The following is a 25,062-nucleotide window of genomic DNA, read 5'->3' on the forward strand; positions in this document are numbered from 1 at the left end:
TGCATACCCTTTGATCCAGCAATACCACTTCTATGTCTGTATCCCAAAGAGATCATAAAAATGGGGAAAGGACCCACATGTACAGAAGTATTTAATCAAGCTCTTTTTGTGACGGCCAAGAATTGGAAATTGAGGGGATGCCCACCAATTGGGGAATGGCTGAACAAGTTGTGATATATGAATGTAATGGAATACTACTGTGCTATGAGAAATGAGTAGGTGGATTTCAAAAAAACCTGGACTTACATGAACTGATGCTAAGTGAGCAGAACCCGGAGAACACTGTACACAGTAACAGCAACACTGTGCGATGACCAACTTAGAAAAGACTTAGCTCTTCTCAGAAATACAATGATCTAAGACAATTCGAAAAGACTCACGATGGCAAATGCTATCCACATCCAGAGAAAGAACTATGGAGTTTGAATGCAGATCAAAGCAGACTATTTTCTCTTCTTTTTCTTTCTTGTGGTTTTCCCCTTTTGCTCTGATTCTTCTTTCACAATATGACTAATGAGGAAACATGTTTAATATGATTGTACATGTATAACCAATACCAGACTGTGTGCCATCTTGGGGAAGACAGGGAGGGAGAGGGAGGGAGGAAAAAAATTGGAACTCTAAATCTTATAAAAGTGAATGTTAAAAACTATCTTTACATGTAATTGAAAAAAAATACTATTAAGTGGGGGAAAAATAAAGTATACGTTGTACATAAAAAATAAAGTATATGTTGGATAAGAGCTTAAAGTTCTACCTTTTTTTCTTTTTTTAAAAAAATTTCAAAAGAAAAATGAAGGCAAAAGGAGAGGTAAGCATGATAAGTATGATATCTTATGGCCATAAAATGAAAGGCTAATGCAGGAAATCCCATGGATCCCAAGTTCATAGGAGGTTAACAAATTCATTTTAATGTGAGGGTTAAGGGTGAATCTGAGGACCAGAAGGAAAAGAATACTGCTTCTTTAAGGAACCAAAGGAACAGAGAGAGGCCAGATAATCACTGAGGTGTTTGTAAAAGTAAGTTATACGGAAATACACAAAAGATGCAATATTTCTTCAGTATGTGGGGACTCACTCCAGCAAAAGTTCAATTGATCCATGACTCAGGATATGGGTTGTAGAGCATTATCTAAAGCTCATAAACGATCAAGCGAGCCTTGTAAGTATCGGAGGTGATGTCTAAACTCAAGCTTTTTTCTGACTCCAAATCCAGATCTCTGTCTACTATATTTTCTTGAAAGTAAAGTAAAATAACAATAAAGAACAGTAAGAGCCCACTCCTACACCGCAGGTCCACAACAGAAACAGTTCTGTGCCCAAATCTCATGTCAGAAGGACATTTCAATTAGCAAACACCAAGAAGATGGTGTCTAACGAAAGCATTTGCTACACAGGACTTCTTGTTCAGACAGAGCTCAAGATAGACACAATCAATAAGTATTTATTAAGTTCTTAACATAGTACAAGTGTGTACTGATGCAAAGAGCAAAATGAAACCATCCTTGCCTGAAAGGAACTTACATGCCATCAAGGCAGGGTTAGTACTCATTCCTGACAAGGTCACAGAGACCTGGATCCGTTACATTTAAGTGGCCAAAGGAGAAGAATAAGCAGTTTTCAAAGAAATACAAACTATCAACTATGTGAAAGAATGCTTAAAATTATTAAAAATAAGAGAAATGGTAAATGGAGATAATATTTCACCTCACACCAATCAGATTGGCAAAGGCGATAAAAGATGAAACACGAATTGATCGAATTCTTATAGTGCAATATACCACTGGGAATACAGAAAGCAATTATGAATTATACTAGGAAAGTCACTAAACTGAACCCTTTAACCCAGTGATACCAAGACTGGGCACATACTCAAGGTCAAAGGCCTTTCTAAGGCAAAGTTCTTAAATAAAATATTTATAGCAGCATTTATGTAATAACAAAGAATTGTGGAAAAACAGTGACTGTCCATCAAATGGAGTAATGCTAATCAAACTATGGTATATGAATGTAAAGGAATATTACTGCACTATAAGAAAGAAATGATGAATATAAAGGATGGGGAGAAATTAGGGAAGAATTTTATTACCAAAATAAGTAGAACTACCGTAACAATTCATACTAAAACGACATCAATGTGAAAAAACCCAATAATGAAAGACATCAGAACTCTGATCAATGCAATAATCAATCTTAACTCCAGAAAACCAACAGTAACACATACCTCCCTCCTCTTGGCAGAGGTGGTGGGCTACAGGAATGGAATGAGGCGAATATTCTCATTAAAAAGAATATATTTCTCGTTTGTCAAGAACTATATCCTATGTGTGTGTACACACAGAGACACACAGACACATGCACACCTCTTTCTTCTCTGAGCCTCAGAATTATTATCTCCCCCATACTCCAAATCAAAAATTGTCAAAGGCAAATGAGGAAACCTAGGCAAAAAGCAACCAAGTCCCATGGTACAATATAATATAACATAGCTGGGACAGACCACATCTTATTTGTGAAGAAGCCTTTCCTAAAGCTCAATCTCTCTCTCAAGTTAAGAAGATAAGAGTAATGTAGATCAACTAAGTCAGAGCAGTTTGGCCTCATTTACAATGCATTCAACATGGTCAAAATCCTTTTCAACATTTAAAGCACAGCAGCTGTAGCAGGCTGCCTTCAAGGGGTTTCCTAAAAACAAAATAAGCCATGCCAGCTCCTGCATCTCTAATGTTGTATTAGTTCAAGGTGACACCATGCATGGAGAGAGCCTGCTCATAAAAATCCACTAATGCTCCCTCTACCCTCCAGCTCTGCCTTGTTGAGGATCCAGGCCTAGACTACCCAGTGGGATACTTTTGTCTTTTTTATTTCCATAGGGCAATTTCCCCATATGCAATCTTTTTTAAGGCCACTTATGTTAATACTGGAATGAGGACCAGTGGAGTGGTCACATATTACAAGAAAGCTATTCAAGAAGGATGACTAGGAAAAAAGGATGCTCAGGAGGACCATATATAAACAGAAGTGACAAGAGTATGAAAATGAGTAAAAACTATTAAGGATTAGTTTTAAATCTCTTCGGGGGGTTCATAGAGGAAGGGTTTAAGATAAAAGAACAGGTAGAGCCAAACAGCTGAGAAACTCTTCACTTCTCTCGCTTCCTAACATCAATCAATCAAAATCAATAAATATTCATTAAGCACTTACTGTGTGCCAGACACCATGCTCAGGGCACGTGACATCCTTGCCCTCAAGGAACCTACAGCAGACAAATACATACAAACAAGCTACATCCAGGATAAACAGGAAATCCTGAACAGAAGGAAGGCACTAGAATTAGGAGGGGTAGGGAAAGGCTTCGGTAGAAAAAGGGATTTTAGCTGGGACATAAAGGAAGCCAGTACATGAGGAGGGAGAGCATTCTGGGCATGGGGAACAGTACCAGAGAAAATGCCCAGAGCCAAAGGATGGAGCATCTCATTTGTGAAATAGGAGGCCAATGTTACTGTATGGAAGAGTACTTGGCAGGAGTAAGGTGTAAGACGGTAGAGGGGGGCTAGGTTATGAAGAGCTTTAAAGACAAGTAGAGGATTTTGTATTTGATATTGGAAGCAACAGGAGTTTATTGAGTAGGAAGGTTCTATGTTCAGACCTGCACTTTATGGAACACCAGCAGATACTGCAACAGTCTGGGCATGAAGTGATTAGAGCATGCACTAGACTGGCGGCAGTGTTAGAGGAGAGGAGGAGTGTTTGAGAGATGTGGCGAAGGTGAAATCAAAGGGGGGATAGCAAGAAATTCCAGATGACTCCTAAGTTGTGAGCCTGAGGGACTGGGAGGATGCTATTGCCCTCTACAGTAATAAGGAAGGTGGCTTGGGATGGGGGGAGTGTTGGGGGAAAGGTAATGAGTCCTCTTTCAGATATGTTGAGTTTAAGATGTCTGCTGGACATGCAAGGCTAGAGGGCAACAGGAAGGTTGGGGTAAGATGTGTAAATTTGAGAATTATCAGCATAGAGATGGTAATTAAATCTATGGGAGCTGAGATCACCAAGTGTAGGAGGTGAGGGGAGAGGGGAGAGAGAAGAGAAGGGCATAGAGAGAGGAGAACGCTGGACAGAACCCTGTAGTACACCTATGATTACAGGGAATGACCTGGATGAAGATCCAGCAAAGGATCCTGAGAAGAAGCCGTCAGATGGCTAGACTTCATCAGACAGCTGGCAAAGGAGGCCTTGACATAAAAGTGATTAAGAGACTCTGTCCTAAAAGAAGTGCTAAAGTCTGATAAAGGTATTTCCAAACAAACACAAACAGCCTTTGAAAACACATTAGTACTACGCTGACAGTATCCCTTAATTAAAATGAAATACCAACCCTACTGAAAAAAGCAAGGACTACATCACACCTCTTCCACAAGGTGCCAAGTTCCCTGGCTGGGGACACCATATTAATGTCTCTGCTGTCAAAAGAAAACATCACAATAGGTTTAGAGATGCAGCTGGCCTCAAGGAATGAATCCTTACAATAACAAAAGACCAGGATAGTCATTCACTGAGCTCCTATAAGTAAAAGTATCACTTAAAAAGGACATATAACACATCATTCTTCGACAGCTCCAGAGTTTGGCCTTTCAAAATGAAATCAAAAGCTTTTACTAACAATGATACTTTTTCTTGGGATCAAGTGATGGAGCCTTCCACAGCCACATTTGGTAGCCTCAATGAATAAGCTCCTTCTCTTACTCTGTAACGTCAGAACACTATAGCTACAAATACTTATTATGAAATAAATTCTATAAAACTCTTCAGCGCTCCTTTTCCCTGGATAACTAAGAAGTGCATTTTTCTTCATAAAGTTATACATTCCAGATTGTATTTTCCTTTATAACAAGTCAATATAAAAGAAAATTCAAAATGTTAGAACAGGCTGAAAAGACAGCTATAAATCAATATAACTAATCATTTTAAATTTTTTTCAAACAAATCTAACACAACCTGTTTCTTACAATTCAACAACCTCCTAAAAGCTATTCATATAGCCTATACACAACTATATAAATTATGGTAATATGGAATTCTGTCTCGTAAATAAGCTTTTGCATATCAAGTTTTTTCATAAAAATTAACATTTGACACAAGAATTCATTACTACTGCCTGGGGAGAAAAAAGGCAAAAAGGGTAAAGGTGGAATAAACCAATTTTTAAAGTTTAAAACTAGTTTTCATTCCATGGTTTGCCCATTCAAAGCAAGAAATTAAAATTCAAGAACGAAATAAAATTTATTTTTTTAAATATGAAGATTTCAATAAGCATATCCATACCATTCTATTAGTCATTAAACTTACCAGAGCTGGCATATATTTTTGTGCTATCTGATGAGAAAGCTGATGCTGCTGCTTTTCCATTTATTTTCATACTGCCAATCAGCTCTTTCGTCTAAAAGATACACAGGAATTAACAAATTGTTCAGGGTCACATCATGTAGTCTAAAAACAACCTTTCTATTTTCCAAGTTCTCTTTTGCTCTTCTCTATTTTGAAGATTATCCTCCCCTAAGAATTAAAGTTTCTTCAATGGCCTATCCTTCATTATTTGAGACTCCAGATTCAAGTGTAGAACAAGCTGGGAATATTTAAGAGTCCCAGACTGGGAAACAAGAGAAAAACAAGAATCAGCAATAAGTTACCTTCATTGAAAGTAGATGAAAATATCCTGAAGAACCATTTAAGAGCAAAAAAGATCCATCTGGTGATATTTCAAAGTTTCTGACAAACTTCTCCTTTAAACCTTAAAAAAAGAAACAAATGAATTCAATAGGGATTAATCATTTCAATCAAGCTCTCATCTATTAATTACTCAAAGCCTTTTTAAACTCACAGGACACAGTGCTGAAAAGGGCCATCAATCTATATAGAGCTGGGCTGCAGAAAGTGTGCAGACAGGCTCTGTGAGATATAAAGAATGCCTCCTAGGGTTTGAAAAGCACTAAGAGATTAGGCCCTTCAAAAACACACAAGCTCACTCTGCTTATAGGAACAGAAGCTAACAATTATGTGGCCTGCAAGGTGTCCCTGTCCCCAAGACATTCTAGTCCTTCCATGTGTCACTTCTCTGTTGGCACACACAGTGCCAACTACTACCCTGTTTAGGTAATAATTCACATTTAAAGTTTATAAAGTACTTCCTGGAGAGGAGGAAGAACGCCCAAAGACTGCAATAGACCAGCATCCCAAATGAATTAACACCCATGGGAACAGTAGCTAAAAGATCTCCTGAGTAAAAAAGATTTAAAGGATGCTGAGCAAAGCAGAAGGGAACAAATACACCCAAGGTCAAGGCCAATGGAAAAACAAACACACACAAAAGAACAAACAACACTTCCACAAACTTGCCATGTGAAAACAGGAGAGCCAACATGATATAATTGCTATGGACCATTAGATTTTGGGGAAAAACACAGAATGCTAGTACCTGACCTTTGCTCAACTGAGTTCACTAAAGACTGAGGCAGCAACACACGGAGGGAGCCACTCTTACAGGAGTCTGCACACAGGTGTGTCACAGGACCTAATCCATAGCATTCCCTTATATCCTGAGGCAGAAAAAAATGGTACAGTATGGAGAAGTGAGTCTCCATTCAATACAATCAAAGAGATTGAAAGGTGAGGTCTGAGGAAAGCAAGCCAAGGGTCAAGCCTCTTCTCAAGCCCTACAAACACCTGCCCAATCAATAAAAAGGTCTTCTAAGTCATTGTCAGTCTTACTCTACTTGTTCAATGACCTTAACTGCCCTTGCTCAAGGGGAGGCGGCTAAGGACAATCAGCCAACGTCTCCTTCTCTCCCGTGCCACCCCAATAGGACTCCTTTTCAAAGACTTCAGTAGTTTTCCAAGTTAAATAAAACTTGGTACTACATTTCGAATAATCAAGATACTAAACTCAGGACTTAGTGCAACCCCAGTACAAGATCATTAGAAAATGTTTAGTGTGTTGTGGCTCCATAGGCAGAATTCTCCACTGAGCAGGCTTATAATGGAAACTGCACCAGTGAGAGTTCTTGTAGTGAGGAGTCAAACAAGTAGAAGCAAAACAGACAACTAGTGCAAAGAATAAGCAGGGATTAGAGAAAGGCACATCCAAAATAAGGACAAAACAGTAGTGTGGCAATATGAGGAACAAAGACCAAACAGGGAAACACTAAAGCCAGGCAAGAGTCCAAGGAACCAACTCTCCAAGCAGATTTAGGGCTGAGCAAAAGGTTTATTTGCTTGGATGAACGTAGCAAATTTCCTGACTTCTTTTTGAGCCCCAGGCTTTGGGGTAATCCTGGCCCTGAATGTACTTCATCTGCAGGCAGTTGCTGCCTGCTGTTGACATTTTCTGCCTAGAAAAGTATGCCCCTGGCAATCTATCTTTGGTTCTGAATGGTTTCCATTAATTTTTAGTCAACTCTTTAGGGTGCTTTAAATACAGCATCATATCTGCAAAAATAATTCCTCAATAATACCTATGACTATTTCCTCAATTTCTCTTTCTTGTTTTACTGCTATAGCCAGCATTTCTAGTAATTTGTCAAACAGAAGGGGTATGATGGACATCCTTGTTTCAGCCCTTACTTTACTGGAAAGTATTCTAATTTGTCTCTGGTAGCTCTTTCTTGGTTTTGGATATATACCATTTATCATTTTAAGAAAAGGTCCATTCATTCCTGTTTCCTAGGGTTTTTTCTTACAAAAATGGGTGTTGCATTTTGTTATAAATTTTGGGGGGTAACTAAGTGTATAGTTTTCCCATTATTAAACCAAGTCTACATTCCTGGTATAAATACAATCTAATCACAGCATGTAATCTCTGTGATATGTTGTTTTAGCCTCTTTGCTAACATTCTTTTTAAAAGTACTGCATCTATGTTCATTAAGGATACTGGTCTGCAGTTTCCTTTTTCTGTTTTAATTCTCCTTTGTTTATGTCTGTGTCACAGAAGATATCTGGTGGAAGCCCTTCTTACTATTTTGGCAAACCATTTATATAATACTGAAATTCATCTCTGAATGCTGAAGAGAACTCACTCATGAATCCAGATGGTTCTGGAACTTTTTTCTTTGGAAGTTCATTTGTCACTCTGAAATTTGGTTATTTAAATTCTCTATTTCTCATTCCTCAATTTTGATATGTAAACATTCATTTATTTCATTATATTTTCAGTTTTAGGCACCAGAGGCAGCTGGTGGAACAGTGGACAGGGTAGTGGGCTGAAAGTCAGAAAGATCTGGAGTTCCAATTTGACCTCAGATACTCACTAGTGACCCTGGATGAGTTAAGATTCCTGATCTATAAAATAAGGATAACAGCACCTACCTTGCAGGGTTGTTCTGAACATCAAATGACATAAGACACATAAAAGCACTCAGTGACTTAGCATGCTTGACACAAAGTAGGTGTTACATAAATGCCTATTTCCTTTCCTCTTCCTTTCCATTAATGGCATACAGTTGGGCAAAGTAGTTTCTATTAGCATCCTTTCTTTCTTCTTCTTTTGTTGTGAATTCTCTTTTTTTGCTTCTGAAATCAGTAATTTGATTTTCTTCTAATGGTTTTTTTTTTTTTGAAGAAAAAAGCTACTAGTTTTATTTAGTAATTCAGTAGTTATTTGTTTTCAATTTTGTTACTTCTCTAAATTTTCAGGATTTCTATTTTGGTGTTTAAATAAGGTTTTACAATTTGTTAAGTTTTCTAGTATTTTCAGCTGCATTCCCAATTCACTGATCTGTTCTTTCACATTTTTGTTGATAAAAATATTTAGAGATATTTGTTCTTTCACCTACCAGCTCTTTAGGGTTACGTTATTTAGTCTCCAGTTTATTTTTATTAGTTTTGTCAGTGATCTTTGATTTAATATAAGTTTTACTGCAACAACTACAACTGCTTCTGCCCCTCTCCTCTTCTATTTTTATCTCTGGTTAAAAGATTTCATTTTCTGTACATTTAGAGTGGAATCTTTCAAGGACTGAATGAGACACAATTCTACTATTAATATGAAAATAAAAACCAAACCACTCAAGTAATACTTGTCAGAAACCTAACTAGTAGAGGTGAAAATGAGAAGGTACAGGGATACTAAGGTATTACCAAAGAATGTTTATCACAGAAAATATTAGAGACAGGCAAGGGAGGGAGAAAGGAAGGAAATAAATTAGTTGAGGACATGAGAAAAGGGACTCCATGTACTAGAAAAACCACAACAGCATTGGATAATAGGCTAACAGTTACAGTAAAATCAGTCCCAAACCAGATGACCTGGAAAGAGAGGCAGGAGAAGAATATCAGAGAAAGAGAAAGTAAAAAGAGATTAGAACCATCCTTTCTACAACACGTATTTGCAGTATAAATAGCTGATACTTAATCATTACTTGCAGATGATATGATAGGGTACCTAGAAAATCCAACTACCACAACAAAAAAATTAATTGGAGACAATGAGTTGAGCAAAGCTGCAGAATTTTAAAAAATAATAATAACCTGCAAAAACATTTGCTTTTTTACCTAACAACAAAGTAAAGAGAAAGAATATATAATTTTAAAAAGAAATTCCTTTTAGACTGGCAACAGAAACTACCAACTATTAATGTGAAAATTAACATACTGAAGAATACAAAAGACTTATATGAAGACAACTGCTGAAACACAACAACCAAAACAAATGCAGACCTAAATAACTGGATTGACTAATTCAATTAATATGACAGAAATTACAAAACTCTAAAAATTAAGTAGCGCATTTAATGCAATATCTTATCAAAATACTAAGAGGCTTCTTTATATAACTGGACAAAACTATATTACCAGACTTTAAACATATCACAAAATGGCTATTATGAATATCATCTAGCACTGGGTTTTTAAAAAAAGTGTAATGTTAGGTACACCAGACATTCAAAACAAATGGATAAAAAGGATTTGTACTTGATAAATCTACTAAGCAAACTTGGGGAAAAGATGCATCACAAAACAAACATACTTAGAAAAAAAGGTGAGAACTTTGGAAGACATATACCCCAGTGAATTCCAGCTTAGAAACCTTTAAAAAATCATTATAAAAAATGAAAGAAAAGCAGATCAAGTATTCATCTCAATTGTGGAGGGGAAACTGTCTTCTTGATTCAATAAATATCAAGAATTATTAATCATGAAACAATAACTGAATATACAATAATATTGACAATAACTGAAAATAAAAACTTCTAAACAATAAAAAACAGGAAAAAAAATTGAGAAAATAGTTCCAGCAAAAAAGATAGATAAAAACTTGACACCTGAAATACATAAGGAAACGTTAGAAAATAACAATGATAATTCCTAGCAGTCAATCAATAAATGGTCAAAGGATAGAGGCAATTTTCAAAAGAAGAAACATGGTTAATAATTATTTTTTTAAATGCCAAACCTAATACTCAAAGACATGCAAATTAAAACAACTTTGGGATACTACTGCCTCATACTCACCAAATTTGCAAATGTAAAAGCAACAAGTGGTAAAGTGATAAAGTTTTGGAGTAACCGCTATTCATTTACTGCTGGTGGAATTGCACATTTATAGAACATTTAGGAGAACAAATAGGCAGTACACTGAAAAAGTTATAAGGAAAAATGACACATTTTGACTCAATAATTTCATTGTTGGGTGTATACCCTAAAAATATTAAAATACTAGTTTTTAAAAGGTTTTCATAACACCATGATATTTTATAAAGAACTGGAAACAATCTAAATATCCAATGACAGAGGAATGATGAAATAAATGTCAGCACATTAATATGATCTAATGGTCCAGATCCATGATTTCATCACAATTACATGCCTTCTCTAACTCCCTGAGCAAATGCCCAGCACTAATAAAGATCTATAAGTTAATCTCCTCGTGTTGCCCTGGGTCAAAAAGCCACTGCCTGTTAAAGAGACATAACTTGATTCCAAATCTTCCTGACCGAGGTCAGCAGTGGCTCTCTATCCACTGTGCTATGGCACCTCTTCATCAGTAAAACAGTCAAAAAACCAAATGGCTACATGGTGCAAAATTGGAGCTAGTCACCAAATAGTATACTTAAATACAACACCAAGTCAACCACCCCGGATATTTTAGGAAGCCTGAGGAACAGTGGTTATAAAGGCCTTACCTAGATTCACACTAATCTCAAAAGAAATAAACATGGCAACACTGTTCTCTGAAAACCTTACCCCTTACTTGATGCACAGGAATTACATTTCCACCCATCATGTCATATACATAAAGTATCTTGCTGAGATTGCTCGTGGCTAGAACTTCTTCTCCACTGGCACTGAAACGGGCCCTGTAGACAGGAAACTGTTCTAAATAGATGCTCTGGATTTTAGGATTTGTTTCTCCATCAACCTGTCAAGAAAATACAGAATAATTCCTCTGGTTATTATTCCTCTGGTCCTCACCTCTTCTCCTAAACACATGCAAAGTAATTCCTGTGCCATTACCACCATTCAGTCTCCATAAAAGTAAATGCATGCCTGAAACAGGGACACAGCATTATCCAATCCAGCAACCATAATAACTTGAGCAGAAGGGTGGAACTGCACTGATGAGATCTTAGCAGAAGAAGGACGTTCAGCATTTGCATTCAAGCAACTCTTCATCTATGGAGGAGGAAAAAAAATGAATACAATATGCTTAACATAATTACACCGAAAAGAAATCAGTGGCTGGTTAACCAAGACTATCTAATTTTCCAACTGTGAATCCCCAGCACTGATTCTGCTTCACAAATAGTAGAAGTTTAATGTCTGTTGGATTGAATCATATGGATAAAGGTTTCCTATTTATTTAAGGGGAATGAAACATCTTTTGAGTGTACACAGTGGTGTAAGAGTAGACCCAAGAGACTAAGAAATGAGACACAGATTCTAGTCCTGGCCTTACTACCAGGTAGTAGCTGTGTGACCTAAGGCAAGTCACAACTGCTCTGGGCCTTGGTTACCTCTTCTATAAATTGTGTCGGAAAGTGGGGGGAGATGGCAGACAAATAGCTTAGTCTCTAATACTTTTATATGAGTGGTAAAATTTGTAAAATCTGTAGCTTGGTGCTTTGTTATAATCCCAATCTTCCTTACCCCTACTATTCCCTTTTCATTGAGATGAAAAACAAGTTGCTTAGTTAGTCGCAAAGAGGCAAGGAAAAAATATCTAGGATTCCCAACTCCCAGGGTCCTACAGTTTGACAATACTTCCTAGCCAGATCCCTTTAAAATTACATAGCATAACACAGAAAATGAAAATCTACAAATATGATATTATATATGCATGAAAATATGTAATAAAATTATATTTAAGAAAATATGATACATATTTTATGTATGCGTGTGCGTGTCTATACACACAGACACACGCTTGTTTGTTAATTTATTTATAGGTAGAAAACCTGTCCAACACCAAGGATGGAATAAGATCATATCTCTATACTCAGGAACCAGAATTAGACTAATGTAACACGAACCTGCTCAGGATACTATGAACTTACAGCACCATAAGGGATTTGTACAGAGGACATAAAAGCTCATTAAATCAATAATCACCCTCTCACCTGAAGGATACCACGTGGTAAAGACGCTGATGTGGATATAAAATTTCCTGTCCTTTTCAAGAGGTCATCTTCATCCTCATCACTTTCATCTAAAACAAACAAAAACATCGACAACCGCAGGAAAAATTGTACAACTCACTAATAAAAATAAATGTAAACTAAATCAATTGCAGTTCTAGCTCACACTTGGAAAAGATGAGAAAAAAGAAAAAAAAAACAATCCTCGAAGGGACTACTGAACTACACTAATAACGTCCCATGGTTGGTAGAGCTATGGTCCGTCATTCTGGAAAGCAATTTGGAGCTACACATAAAAAGTTACTAAAGTAGGACCTAGCAATACTAGGTATAAAGGGAACGGACTCATATGCACACGATTTTTATCAGCATTTTTTGTGGTACCAAAGAATTGGAAATAAAACAGGTGCCTGTCAGGAATGGCTGAACAAATTATGATATATAAATATAATGGAATATTACTGAAACATAAAAAGTGATAAAAAGAAGAAATTCAGAGAAACGTGGGCAGACTTGTATGAACTGATGCTGAGTGAAATGAACGGAACCAGGAAAATAATATATAATTGTCTATGATATTGCAAAGGAAAACAACTTTGAAAGACTTAACTCTGAGCAGAGTAGTGATCAACAATAACTACGGAAAACTGATACTGAGTCGCGCTGCCTCTTAGTGGAGGTGGCGGACCAAAGACAAGAGCGCAACTCAACAGGTTTTCAGACTCAGCCAATGTGTCAATTTTTTTGCTACAAGGAAGGGGTACAGATATCAAAAAAAGACAAAAAGGTGTTAATGAAGCATTTTTTAAATAAACAAAAGAGAGCAAAAGAAGTTCAAAAGAAGACAAGCAAGGACAGTTTTGGTGCTATTTTCTTAAATAAATACATCTTTTTTTAAAAAAAAAAAGCTGTATGGTAAAAGACTTATGGTTTCCATATAATCCTTCTTCATGTTCTTTGTATGTAGAAATGTGGATGTTTGTTAATGTTTGTCATACGTAAGAAAGAATTTAATAAGGAAAGGAAATTTGGGGGAAAAATGAAACAAGTCCCACAGGTGATTTTTTTTTCCCCAATGAGTAATACTTGCCACCAACAACCCGAATTTCTATATTTCTTTCCTTTTTAAAAAACTAAAATGGGGGCAGAATGAATTCAAAGAAAAAAAAAGACTAAGTTGAAACTCATGTGGCTAACATTGAATCAAATGAGAGAATCAAGATTCAAGATCATGCAGGAGAAGGTTAAATGAATCTAACCAATTATCTGTGTCTCCATTCCATTTCAGGTCCTCCAAGCCCTTAGGTTTTAAAAAAATCCACTGTATAACTACAAGATGAAGGTATATCCACTTGAAAGTCATTTATATTTGAAAACAAACCACAAAAAACCCCTAGTTTAGTCAATTGTATGCGCGATACAAGTCAACAGTGCATTGTGCCTTCTACAAGTTTTTTTTTTTTAGAATAAAGTATAATACTAAGCTTCATGAATAAATAGCCCACGATCCTGAACAAGAGAAGCAACAGTTACCGTCTGAATGTATCTTCTTCCTGCTAATCTCTGCCCAGGAAGGTGTTCCACCCATTGCATGCTGAAATCTAAAAAGAATTAACAAGAGGTGTATTTTCTTGGTAATTACTTTGATTTTTTGTGCTTACTAGCATACATAACATGGACTTACCAGGATATATAGGATGTGAACTACTCCATGAGTTTATAACAAGAATGGCTATCACTTTTATATAATATCTTCTCATATAATACTATCAGCACATATCATTATATAATTTAGAGCTGGAAAGTGATCTTAGAAACTAGCTAGTCAAATCCTCTAATTCCTCTAATGAAAGGCAACCATAAATGTGAAACAATATGCTACTCAAAAGGAATGTCAGAATTTAAAGTGAAGTCTTCTGATTTCTAAATTCTTTGCCATTTCTAGACATATGCTTCTTTACTTGTTGGTATTCTACCAAAATATGAAATCTGTGCAGCTCACTCCTTCCTCACCCTAAAAAAAAAAAAACCACCTTGACCTCTCTGAAATAAGCTCCTATTAATTCTTTACTGTTCAGTAACATACTAGTCTACTATTTTTCCTTATTAGTTCATGTCAAAACAACCAAGACTATAGGAATTAACATCCTCTACACAGCATTTTATCAAATGTAAAGCTGGAAAGGACCTGAAGTACAGAGAAGCCTTTGGAGGATGACACTCTACAAATACTATGAAAAAAACCCAGCCACTTAGAAAATTAATGCATCAGAGTTCTGTTTCCACTTCTGTTTTCAAATCTAAACATGGTTATGTATTAAGACAACCTGGGGTTTTGTTTAATAATTTGCTAACTATATTTCCATATAAATAATTGTCTCTGCAGTCCTGTGCATCTTATTTTATGCATTTCACAAACATTCTTCTGAGACAGGATCCAAAGACTTCACCAGACTGCTCAAGGGGCTTGTGACACAAAAAAGAGTGATTAAAAAAAGGTATCCTGCCTTGATAAACGACAAACCATAATGAAGAATGTGTTTGAATTTCACAGTCTTTCAGGATAGCCTAAGCTCAACCTATCTTTTCCTATTTCAGTAATGGTAATCAAGGAACCAATGTTAATTCAAAAAATTATCATCCTCACAATGCAAGTATAAATGGAATACATTTCTTTGCTAATTGTTCTTCTTAACTGAAATATCCAACTTGAGTCACTTTCTAAACTACAGAAGTGGAAAACATTTTTCCTAGAGCAGGAAACTCCAGCCTAACAATTTCATTGATTCACAGGAGCAAGTACCAAGAAATAGCACCTTATTTATTCCTATAGTTGCGAAAGTGTAAATAGCAATCATCTAAAAAGCCATTTATGATACTGCTTCCTGAAAGTTTTTCTCTGTGTGTGCCTGTTTTTCAGTGTATCTAATTCTCAATTAGTTCTCCACTCCCTTTCTATAGTTCACTCTCTCTCTCCTCTTCATCCTATCCTGCCATCTCCTTTAACTCATTCATCCCGAGCATTTCCATCTACGATGGAAACCACAGATGGCCAAAATATAGGACATTCCCTTCTCATTGTCATTTATTTAACTGTTTTTAAATGTTAAAAATAAGTCACATGTGTTTATATTTCTCTCTAAATAAACTGCCCTTTGATTGTTCTTGGGGATCAATAGCCAATATAAACAAAATCTTTCCCACCAATGAGTCACTCTGTGACTCCCAGTATGAGGGCAACAATTCAGTTACCCAAGCACGCTAAGATCTGCAAAGCACTTTCCTTACAACGCTGGGGCAGATGCATTACTGTTTCCATTTATCAAATTAGGAAAATGAGCAAGGCTCAGGGGTTAGCTGACTTGTCCAAGGTCACACAGTTTGTCAGCTGGCATCCAAACTCAAGTCTTGCCTAGATCCAAAACATGTGCACTGTTACCATGGATGTTCTATAGAACATACAATTTCTAACTGTAGCCAATGACTTCATGTATCATCAAAAGACTGACCGTTTCAAAACATATTACTGGCTCGAAGTAAATCACGTAAAAGTACTTACTCTTCTTTAAGTCTCTTTTGGAGTTTGCCTTTGGAGAGTTTCTTTTCTCCTGCATTTTTTATCATATTTTTCCGAAACCGATGAGTCATGTCAATTCTATAGAAACAGAACATCATAATCTGAAAATTCAACGCATTTGCTGCCTTTGGTTTTCAAAACATAATACTGTTTAAAGTCCTAGATTCCCACAATTCCTCTCACTGATTAAATGACAAAAAGACTTTTCTGAAGTTATCTGATAATTATAATTACATGTACAATGTTTACAAAAGGTATCTATTTTACCCCACAGGAAATTAACATTTCAAGTACCAATTTATTCATCTAGTGTACAAAGGAATTTCAGTTTCCAGAAACGAATGTATATTCTCAACTTACTCTTCTTCATCTTCGTCTTCAGTATCCACCCACGCCGGCTTCTTTTTTGGAGGAATATCTTTTCTTGCTTCATTTTCCACTTCTGAGTCACTAGAATCTTCATGGATATCATCCTAAAGTATAACAAGAATAAATTCTACCAACACTGATTATGCATCATCTTCTGTGAAGGCATGGTAGCAAGGCTGATGAAAAGCCAGCCTTGGGAGTCAGGAAAGCAGCTTGGTACAATTCTGCAGCCAGAGGCCACAGGTTCAAAACTTGCTCGGGATACTCTAATCTTGTGGCTTTAGGCACAAGGTCTGGGAGCCAAATTTCTCCAAAACTATAAATACAATCAAGTTTTCCCCTCTTTCTACACAACGGATAATAGAATGCCTTGAGTGCAACCCCTTCTGATGAGATAAAGGGTGGAATGTCAGAGACAAGAAGTTCTATAAGAAAACAGCAGAAAATGAAAAGACTCAAGAAGACCAGCAGAGGGCCCTGGATAGGAAAAGAAAAATGGGGCTGTCAGGGAGAGAAGATCAGCAAGCAGAAAGAAAAGGATCTCATAGGAGAACAACAAGAAGTGAGTAAAAACTAAAGAAAGTAACAGACACAGGGCCAAAAATTAACAAGAAAACCAAAGGGAGGGAAAATAACAGCATTAAAGAATAGAAAATATTCATATATAATAATTCATTCAATCAATGCTTGGGTGCCACAAAGTGTGCTAGGTGCTTGCAGACAAACAGACAGACAGACAGACAGACACAGACACACACACACACACACACACAGGACTCCCTGGCCTCAGGGGACTTACAGTCTAATACTGGAGAACAGACACGACCAGATAATTCCCGCTCCACATCCACAGCAATACCACTTCTCTAGCCCTCTAACTAATGTAGGAAATTTCACATCAGAGCCCACTTCATTCTAAACTCTTTAATGCTCAATTCTTCCCTCAGGAGAAGTCTATTACACAAAATACACCAAGGAAACAAGCCTCCACTTGCTCTCAATTCCATGAGGTAGGAACATGTAAGGAATCCCCTCCTTCACCTCTTACAGAGCACAGGACCTTTCACAGTAATCCTTTCAGTTCCTTTCTTTCTCAGCTACTCCATCTCTATCATTCTCCTAAAATCAGAAGCTAATCATCTTTGCTTCTTCCACCATATCTCCTATATAAAATTTCATCAAATCTCACCATTTTTTCCTTGGAAACACACATCTCATACTGGGCTATTCTCTATTCCCACTGCCACCACTCTAGACCAGGCTAGCCTACCTCATGCCAGATATATTACCAGTCTCGTCACTGGTTTCCCAGCCATCGTGCTACCTTGATTCTGCAGACCACAACCAATTTAATCATGCCAATTTCTACTATTTAAGAGCTTGAAGCAAATCTCCTAACCCCTCTGCCAGGTCTTTGTGAAATGCCATCATCTGGCCCCATTTTATCTATCTGATTATATTTCCTCCCGTACCCCATACCACCAGCCTGACTGCAGTCCTCACTGGACCTACCATATACCATGATTCTTCCACCCACCAGCTGTTCCTCCCACCTCCATGCCTTGTGCTTCCTTTCACAAGATATTCTGAACTCCCTCAAACACCTCTAACAATTAAAAAAAACGTTGCAATGCATTTCCACTATGTGTAGTAACTTATTTATGATTTATACGCATGTACTACTGTACTAACTACGTACCTCACAAAACTTAGGCTAAAAGAGAACTTAAATAAGGACAAAATAATATTTGCTCCTAGGGTTAATAGGAAACTACTAGAGCTTACTGAGTAGAAGAGAAATGCCATGTTCAGACCCACACTTTAGCATTTGTGTGAAAGATGGATGGGAGAGAGGAAGAAATATGATGGAGACCAATTGAGAGGTTACTGCATCTGTCTAGGAAGGAGGTGATACGGCTTTGAACAAGGATAGAAGCTATTTTGAGTAGAGAGAAGAGAACAGATTCAAGAGATGTTCTGGAAGTAGCAATAGCAAGATTTAACAATGACTGGCTATACTGAGTGAAGAAATATGAGAAGTTGAGAAGATGGATGACAACAAAAAAAGTGGGAAAAAAAAACAAAAGAAATGGAGAAGTTCAGAAGAAAGATGGAATTTCGGGGAAAGGTAATGGGTTGTTTTGGACATGCTGAGTTTGAGAAACTCATGGGCCTTCCAGTTCAGACCACGGGCTTGGCAGGCAGCAAAGAAATTATTGCTGGATAGATCTGGGAGTCATCTGCATAAAAATAACTGAACCCATCGGAGAGACTGTATATAGAAAAAAGAGGATCTAGGCCAGAACTGTGGGGGACACCCAAGTTAGAAAACAAGATATGGATAATGAGCCAGCAAAGAGAACTGAGGAGTGACCAGAAAGCTGGGAGGAGAATCAAGAGAGCAGTATCATGACAATACAAAAATGACAAAGTATTCAGAAAAAAGAGGTGTTCAATAATATCAAATCTACTAAACAGTCAAGAAAGATGATGACTGAGGAAAGAAAATAGAATTTGGCAAATTAAGGTATCACTGAAGAGAACAAAACTGAGTACTGAATCAAGGATGAGGAAGAGGTTGAGAATCTGGGAGACTGTAAGAGGTAAGTTTAGAAAAAGGATAATTTTGGGGGAAAAGATAACATAACGGCAAATTATCCATGCCTTTGCATCCTATGTTACTCTCCCAGCAAAAAATGAAGAGGGAGTAAGGGGAGAAATCTAGCTACACAGCTTCAGCAGCTGATGCGGCCTAGTTTAGGTTAATCTCCTAGCTTAGGTGTAATCCCCAATAAAGGAAGAGGCAGAGAAGGGGGAGTGGTGAGGAAGTAGTGCAGTTTGTTGAAGGCAAGCCACCATTGGACACTGGAGAGAAAGAATATTAGAGCCTCATCCTTCCATCAGCCAGTTGAGGAAATCTGACTTGCCCAGTTGTTAAGTGCCTTAACCAAAAGTTATTAAGTGGCAAAATTCACCCAAACAAGCATTTTTAAAGCAAATTTATGTGCTACTTGCCGGGGATACAGAAACAACAGTTATGTAAGTACATACAAAGACCCCAGGTTTCCTAACTGCCACTCCAGCACTCTTTCCACTGCACCCTGCGGCTTTCTACAGGATAATTACCGACCAACAGATATTTACTTATTAAGCATTTATTCCTCAGAGAACTTAAGTTCTAATGGGGAAGACAACACATATACAAATATATACGTAACAACATGGGAAATGCAGGGGAAATGCAGAGCTTCGCATTTCCTCTCCTAACAGAATAAAAGCTCTTTGAGGGCAAGTCTCATAACTCATGGTTATCTTGCAAACAGCTGTCATAACAAACTCTTGTGCAATTTAACTCGTCTTCACTAACAATAAGCATTTATTAAGTGCTTACTATGCAACAAGCCCCAGGAATACAAGGAAAGGCAAAAACATGGGCCCTGTAGTCTGGTTCACAGTGTAAGGAATAAAGACAACATGCGAACTCCATATATACAAGATCTGTACATTGAAAGTGGGAAGTAAGGTAATGGGGGGGAGGGCCTCAAAGGAGACCAAGTATGGCCTCCACCACAAGGCCTGAGGGAAAACACTTCAGGCATGGTGACGGCCAGTGAAAAGGTACAGAACAACAAACACAGGAACTACATCACTGGGTCCTAGGGTAGATGGAGGGATGTGTAAAAAGACTGAAGAAGGAGGAAGGAAGAAGTGAAGAAGGATTTTAAATGTCAAACAGAGGATTTTATGTTTGATCCTAGGTGTAACACTGAGTCACCAGATTTTAACAAGTAGAGGGATAGGGTGTAAAAATCTAAACCTGCACTTTGGGAAAATCAATTTAGCAACTGAGTGGAGAATGAATTGTAGTAGAGACTTGAGGCAGGAAGACCAACCATCAAGCTACTGAAAACGAGAAGATGAGAGCTTGTGGAAGCTGAGTGACTGTCAAGAGGGAAACACATACACAAGATTTGCTGTGAAGGTGGTAATGACAACACCTGGCAACAGATTGGATACAAAGGGTAAGATGGAGTTGAAGATGACACCAAGTTTGCAAAACTGGGTGACCAGGAAAATAGTGGTACCTTTGGCAGTAACTGGAAAATTTGAAAGAGGGAAGAATTTGGGAAGGTAGTAAGTTCTGTTTCAAGTATGAGGTGTCTATAGGACATCCGGTCGGAGATAATATTCCAAAGAAAGTCAAAGATGTGAGACTGGAGGTCAGGAGAGGGGTTTGGGCTAGATAAACAAATCTGAGAATATCTTTATAGAGAAGATAATTGAATCTAGAGAACATAATGAGATCACTAAGTGAAATAGTATAGAGTAGGGCTTGACAAACTACCTACCTGGCACTGTGCTAGAAAGTGTCAGGTAGGAAGAGAATCAGGTGACAGAAATGTAAAAAATCTAGAGAGCAGTGAATATCCAGAAAAGGGTCATCAATAGGTTCAAAGCCTTCGGAGTTCAAGAAGGATTAAGAAAAAGAGATTGGATTAAGCAATTCAGAGATCATTGGCAACTTCCACAGCCAGACTCCGGAAAGAAGAGAGACTACAAAGTAGAAACACATATTATGGACTAATTATAAACCACTTTCTCAAGTTTAACTAGGACAGGAAAGAGAAATACAGTATAGGGAGCAGATATGGTCCAAGCAAGTGACAGTTTTAAGAAAGATGGAACTATGGTCTTGTTTCTAAACATTTGTTGCAAGACATTACATTAGGAAAGACTGAAGATTACCTAGAGTGCAGATAACAGAAGAGGCAATATGCCGTAGGAAAAAAGTAACTGAGGTTGCAACCTGCTCAAGGGCTGTCTCTCAGAGGAAAAAAAGATGAAGGAGTAGAAAATGGGAGCAGACATCTGAGTGATGGGAAATGAGACAGAGGAGCAAAGAGAAAGTTTTCTGCAAGGCAGGGTCGGTAGAGTCATGGGAGGCTTAAGAAAATATGTTAAGGTTTGGAAAGGTCATTAAGTATTTGCACAAGGACTGCCTTGGTCCACAAAGTTCTCAGGAGATATTTTGTAACAAATTCGCAGTGGACCCAGAGCGCAAGGTTTCCTGATTTTCTCTAGCTTCCTTCAGCAGCACGTGTATGGAAATCTGGAACAGTTGGTGGGAGGGACCCGAAGCTGCGGTTTGTCAGGGTCAGACCTTCGACAGAATAAGAGCGCAGCGTGAAGTTTATCACGCCCACCAAGGGGAAGAGATGGGACCAGGAGGAGAGTGTGGCCACTGCAGGGACATCCTCTCCCTCCCCGCAACAGACACCGCCCCGCCCCCACGGTAGAAGGCCAGCTTCCCGCACTCCCCCATGGGGCTCGCTCACCCCGAGGCTCCGCAGCCGCCCCAGCAGCAGGTCCTCCTCGTCTAATGCGTCGTCGCCGAACACCAGCTCCTCCAGGCACCGCTCCACCTCCGGCTTGTCGGCGCCCAGTGCCAGCCGGTGCAGTTGCTGGAGCCGCCTCTGCTCGTCCGCCGAGGAGCTGGGGCCGGGCCCGCCATCAGGCCGGGGAGAGGTCTTTTTCCGGACAGAGCGGGCTGACTTAGCGACCTCCCGACTCCGGCCCCGACCCCGGCCCAGGCCCCCGCCCCGACCCCGGCGCAGGCTCCCGCGCCGGTTCCAGGCCGGGCCGCGCTTGGACACCACGCTCCTATCCGGCGGCATGGCTCAGCCGGGGACTCTAGAAACGAGAGGGAGCTCAGTGCGCAAGCTCAGCGTAGCCTCTGTTTCCGCCGCCGCGGAGGCTGATGGGGTGTGCTTGGTCCCTTCGCACGTGACCCAACACTTTTCCCTACGTAACCTCCCACTCCCCTCGCGAGCCCCTCCCCACGTGACACTCCTTTAGTAAGACATCGTCTCAGCGGATGTAGGGGGAACGATGTGGAAATGGTTTTTATTGACGCATCCTACGAATCCGAGCTACAAAAGAGAGAAATGAACGAAAAAGAAATGGATAAACGTGTTTTAATGTCCGCATGCCCAACTCTCGGCTTGGTTTGGTTACTCAGCCTAAGCCCAGCTTAACAACTCTCCAACCCCCTCCAGGTTGGTATCGCCGGGAGAGTACGGCGCCTGTCTAGGGTCTGGTGCAGGAAGGGAGGGAGGGCAAGGGGGAAGTGGGCCAATCGGGCCACGGGTCACGGCGCAGGCGCGTTGTGCAGGGAGGGCTATGTTAATGTTGTTGATATCGTGGGGCCACCCGAGTTAAAAGAGGTAGGGGTGAAATTCTGGCGATCACCGGAGCCGCGGCGACGAGTCTGGGCTGAGGCGGGAGCCCTCCTGCAGCTGCTGTCCCGGGGAGAGGCGCCGGCCCCCGCCGCGGGGAGGGGGCTCGGCGGACCTGGGAAGCACAGCCCGCCTCTGCCCATGAGGCCCTGATGGAAAACACAAAGGATCTGGTGAGAGCGGAACGCGGCGGCGGCTTTGTGTGGAAGCGGACGAGGTCGGGTGGGCGGCGGATCGCAGCAGCCCCCCCGACCGGGCCCTGCCGCCCCCTCAGCTCCCACCCCCCACCTGCCCTGAGGGCCGTTAACGGTTCCCGGGAGCCGCCCCCTTCCCCAGGAAGAAACAGCCCTGGGAAAAGTTTGCGTCCGCGGCTGCGCCTGGGGCGGCCACGGCCGAGACCATGCTCTCTATCCGGCTGCAGCCTGGAAGCCTTCTCCGTCCCCCCAGACCTCCCCACCATCCGGGGCTGCGGGGCGGGCCGCACGTGGTGGTGGAAACATATCAAGGGGGCGGGGTGCGGCGTGGGAACCAAGGCATCTCCCACCTCCTGGTATTGGCCAAGTCCCCTAGGAAGGTGGGGGGGGGGGTGGGGAGGGGGTGTGGGGGGTACACCAGGCTTCTTTCTGGGGTTTGTCAAGCCTTGGGTTTTCACGCGTATCTTCGTCCCGCCCCCTGCTGACCTAGATTCCACTAAGTTGGCGTGAACTAAGGGGGGTGGAGTGCGTGGAAAAACCAGTCAATAAACATTTATTTAAAAACCTACTATGTGCCAGGTCCTGTGCTAAGCACTGGGAATAAAGAAAGGCAAAAAAACAGTTCCAGGTGTCAAGGAGCTGATTGATAGTCTAAGGAAGAAAACAGCATGCAAACATGATAAATACAGGACCAATTGAAAATAACCTCAGAGAGAAGGCACTAGAGGTAAGAGAATGAAAGACGTGAAAAGCAGCCAAAGATGGTTTAACAGAAAACTTTGTTGGGTCCTTTGGGTTCCAGGCTGCTCAAGGGAGAAGGATTTTTGTGTGGGAAACATACAAGCCTCAGGAGAGTACTTGCAATCCTTTTCTGAGGTGTTGTCTCTCAGATCTTACTTCCATCCCTTTTCTACCCACAAAACACAAATAACTTGTTGCATAAGTCATTTTTTAGTCTCTTTGCTCTCTAAGGAATCCATCCTATTCACAGGTAGGGGACTGACTGGACAAAAAAAACTGCCCTCCATAGAAGCCAATACTCCTTAGAAGAAACTAACTAATCTGCTTTCTAATGTGGCTCTGCCCAGGTTCTTCAGAGTGAGTGTAAGAATACAAGTTTTTAAAACTTCTCCCCAACACTTAATCCAAATATTTTAATATTTACAAAGTTACTTTTAATGATCTTCACAAGAAGTTAGAATATTTGCAGAAAAACCTTTAATGTTCTTTATAGTCAGGGTATTTGCGGAACTGCTTTTAGTGATAAAGCAGGATAGAGTATTTACTATTTTGTATATTAATTCAGTGAAAAAAGAGCTCTAATTTGTTGTTTTTCATGTAAGAATTTTCTCTGACTTGAACAGTGCTATCTCTAATGTCAAATCATTTCAGTCAAAGTAGGAGTGGCAGCTGCTATGCAGAATGCTTCAGTAGCTTTTCGCTTTGCAATTTAAAAGTGTGGAAGAAATCTGAATGTGTACGTGTATGTATGGTATCTGCAAAGTGAACAGTGGTGTAAAAACTAGATGAAGTACTGTGTTTTTTAGCTCCGCTCCTTGGCTCTATTAGACTAATTTAAACATATTCCCTTCACCTCCACCTGCCTCAACCCCATCTACCACACAAGGGACATGTTGCTTTGAAATTTCCCCATGCTTAGACTGCAATTTTTTAATGTTTACTTCAACTCTAGAATTTTTTTTTAATCTTTTTGTGCCACCTTCCTTAAATAAGAAACATTTCTATTTATATATAGAAGTCCATGTTCACAGATGTATAGGTACTTTACTTCTTTTAATAAGGTATTTATTTGTTCACATCTTATTGGGGGACATTTCTATGGAAACTTCTAGTTTGGAATTTTCTGTTACTTAAAATATCCCAAAAGTTTTAGCTAATGTTGAGTTGTAGGGTGCTTTCCTGCTTGCTTTTAAGTGTGAGAACTGTGAGAAGTTAATTGACTTACTAGACTAGAAAAACTGGTTTGATACATATTGCAGAAAATCCTGCTTCACTTGTGTTTTTCCCTCACACTTGGGTTATATATTGACCATAGCTT

At 39.4% G+C, this 25,062-nt stretch overlaps 2 protein-coding genes across 8 annotated transcripts in view; one reads left to right on the forward strand and one right to left on the reverse strand.

Annotated features, from left to right (window-relative positions):
- The window catches only part of UTP18 (UTP18 small subunit processome component), a 36,663-nt gene extending 14,403 nt beyond the window's left edge, over positions 1 to 22,260 (reverse strand). For both annotated transcript variants that reach the window (XM_036753997.1, XM_036753998.1), the window contains exons 1-9: positions 21,910 to 22,260; positions 16,565 to 16,677; positions 16,187 to 16,282; positions 14,161 to 14,228; positions 12,610 to 12,698; positions 11,540 to 11,665; positions 11,237 to 11,411; positions 5,688 to 5,788; positions 5,347 to 5,437 (exon numbers count right to left, since the gene is read on the reverse strand). In XM_036753997.1, the coding sequence (XP_036609892.1) occupies positions 5,347 to 5,437; positions 5,688 to 5,788; positions 11,237 to 11,411; positions 11,540 to 11,665; positions 12,610 to 12,698; positions 14,161 to 14,228; positions 16,187 to 16,282; positions 16,565 to 16,677; positions 21,910 to 22,248 (1,198 nt within the window). In that variant the 5' untranslated portion in view covers positions 22,249 to 22,260. The remainder of the gene's footprint in view (positions 1 to 5,346; positions 5,438 to 5,687; positions 5,789 to 11,236; positions 11,412 to 11,539; positions 11,666 to 12,609; positions 12,699 to 14,160; positions 14,229 to 16,186; positions 16,283 to 16,564; positions 16,678 to 21,909) is intronic.
- Positions 22,261 to 22,693: 433 nt separating this feature from the next.
- Positions 22,694 to 25,062, forward strand: part of MBTD1 (mbt domain containing 1) — a 73,739-nt gene continuing 71,370 nt past the window's right edge. For 2 of the 6 annotated variants that reach the window (XM_036753989.1, XM_036753990.1), the window contains exon 1: positions 22,756 to 22,982. In XM_036753989.1, the coding sequence (XP_036609884.1) occupies positions 22,962 to 22,982 (21 nt within the window). In that variant the 5' untranslated portion in view covers positions 22,756 to 22,961. Of the gene's footprint in view, positions 22,983 to 24,026; positions 24,108 to 25,062 lie in introns of those variants that run through there. The other 4 variants (XM_036753991.1, XM_036753993.1, XM_036753994.1 and 1 more) reach the window with 4 other exon arrangements.

The sequence above is a fragment of the Trichosurus vulpecula genome, chromosome 4 (genome assembly GCF_011100635.1).
Source record: "Trichosurus vulpecula isolate mTriVul1 chromosome 4, mTriVul1.pri, whole genome shotgun sequence".
NCBI lineage: Eukaryota > Metazoa > Chordata > Mammalia > Diprotodontia > Phalangeridae > Trichosurus > Trichosurus vulpecula.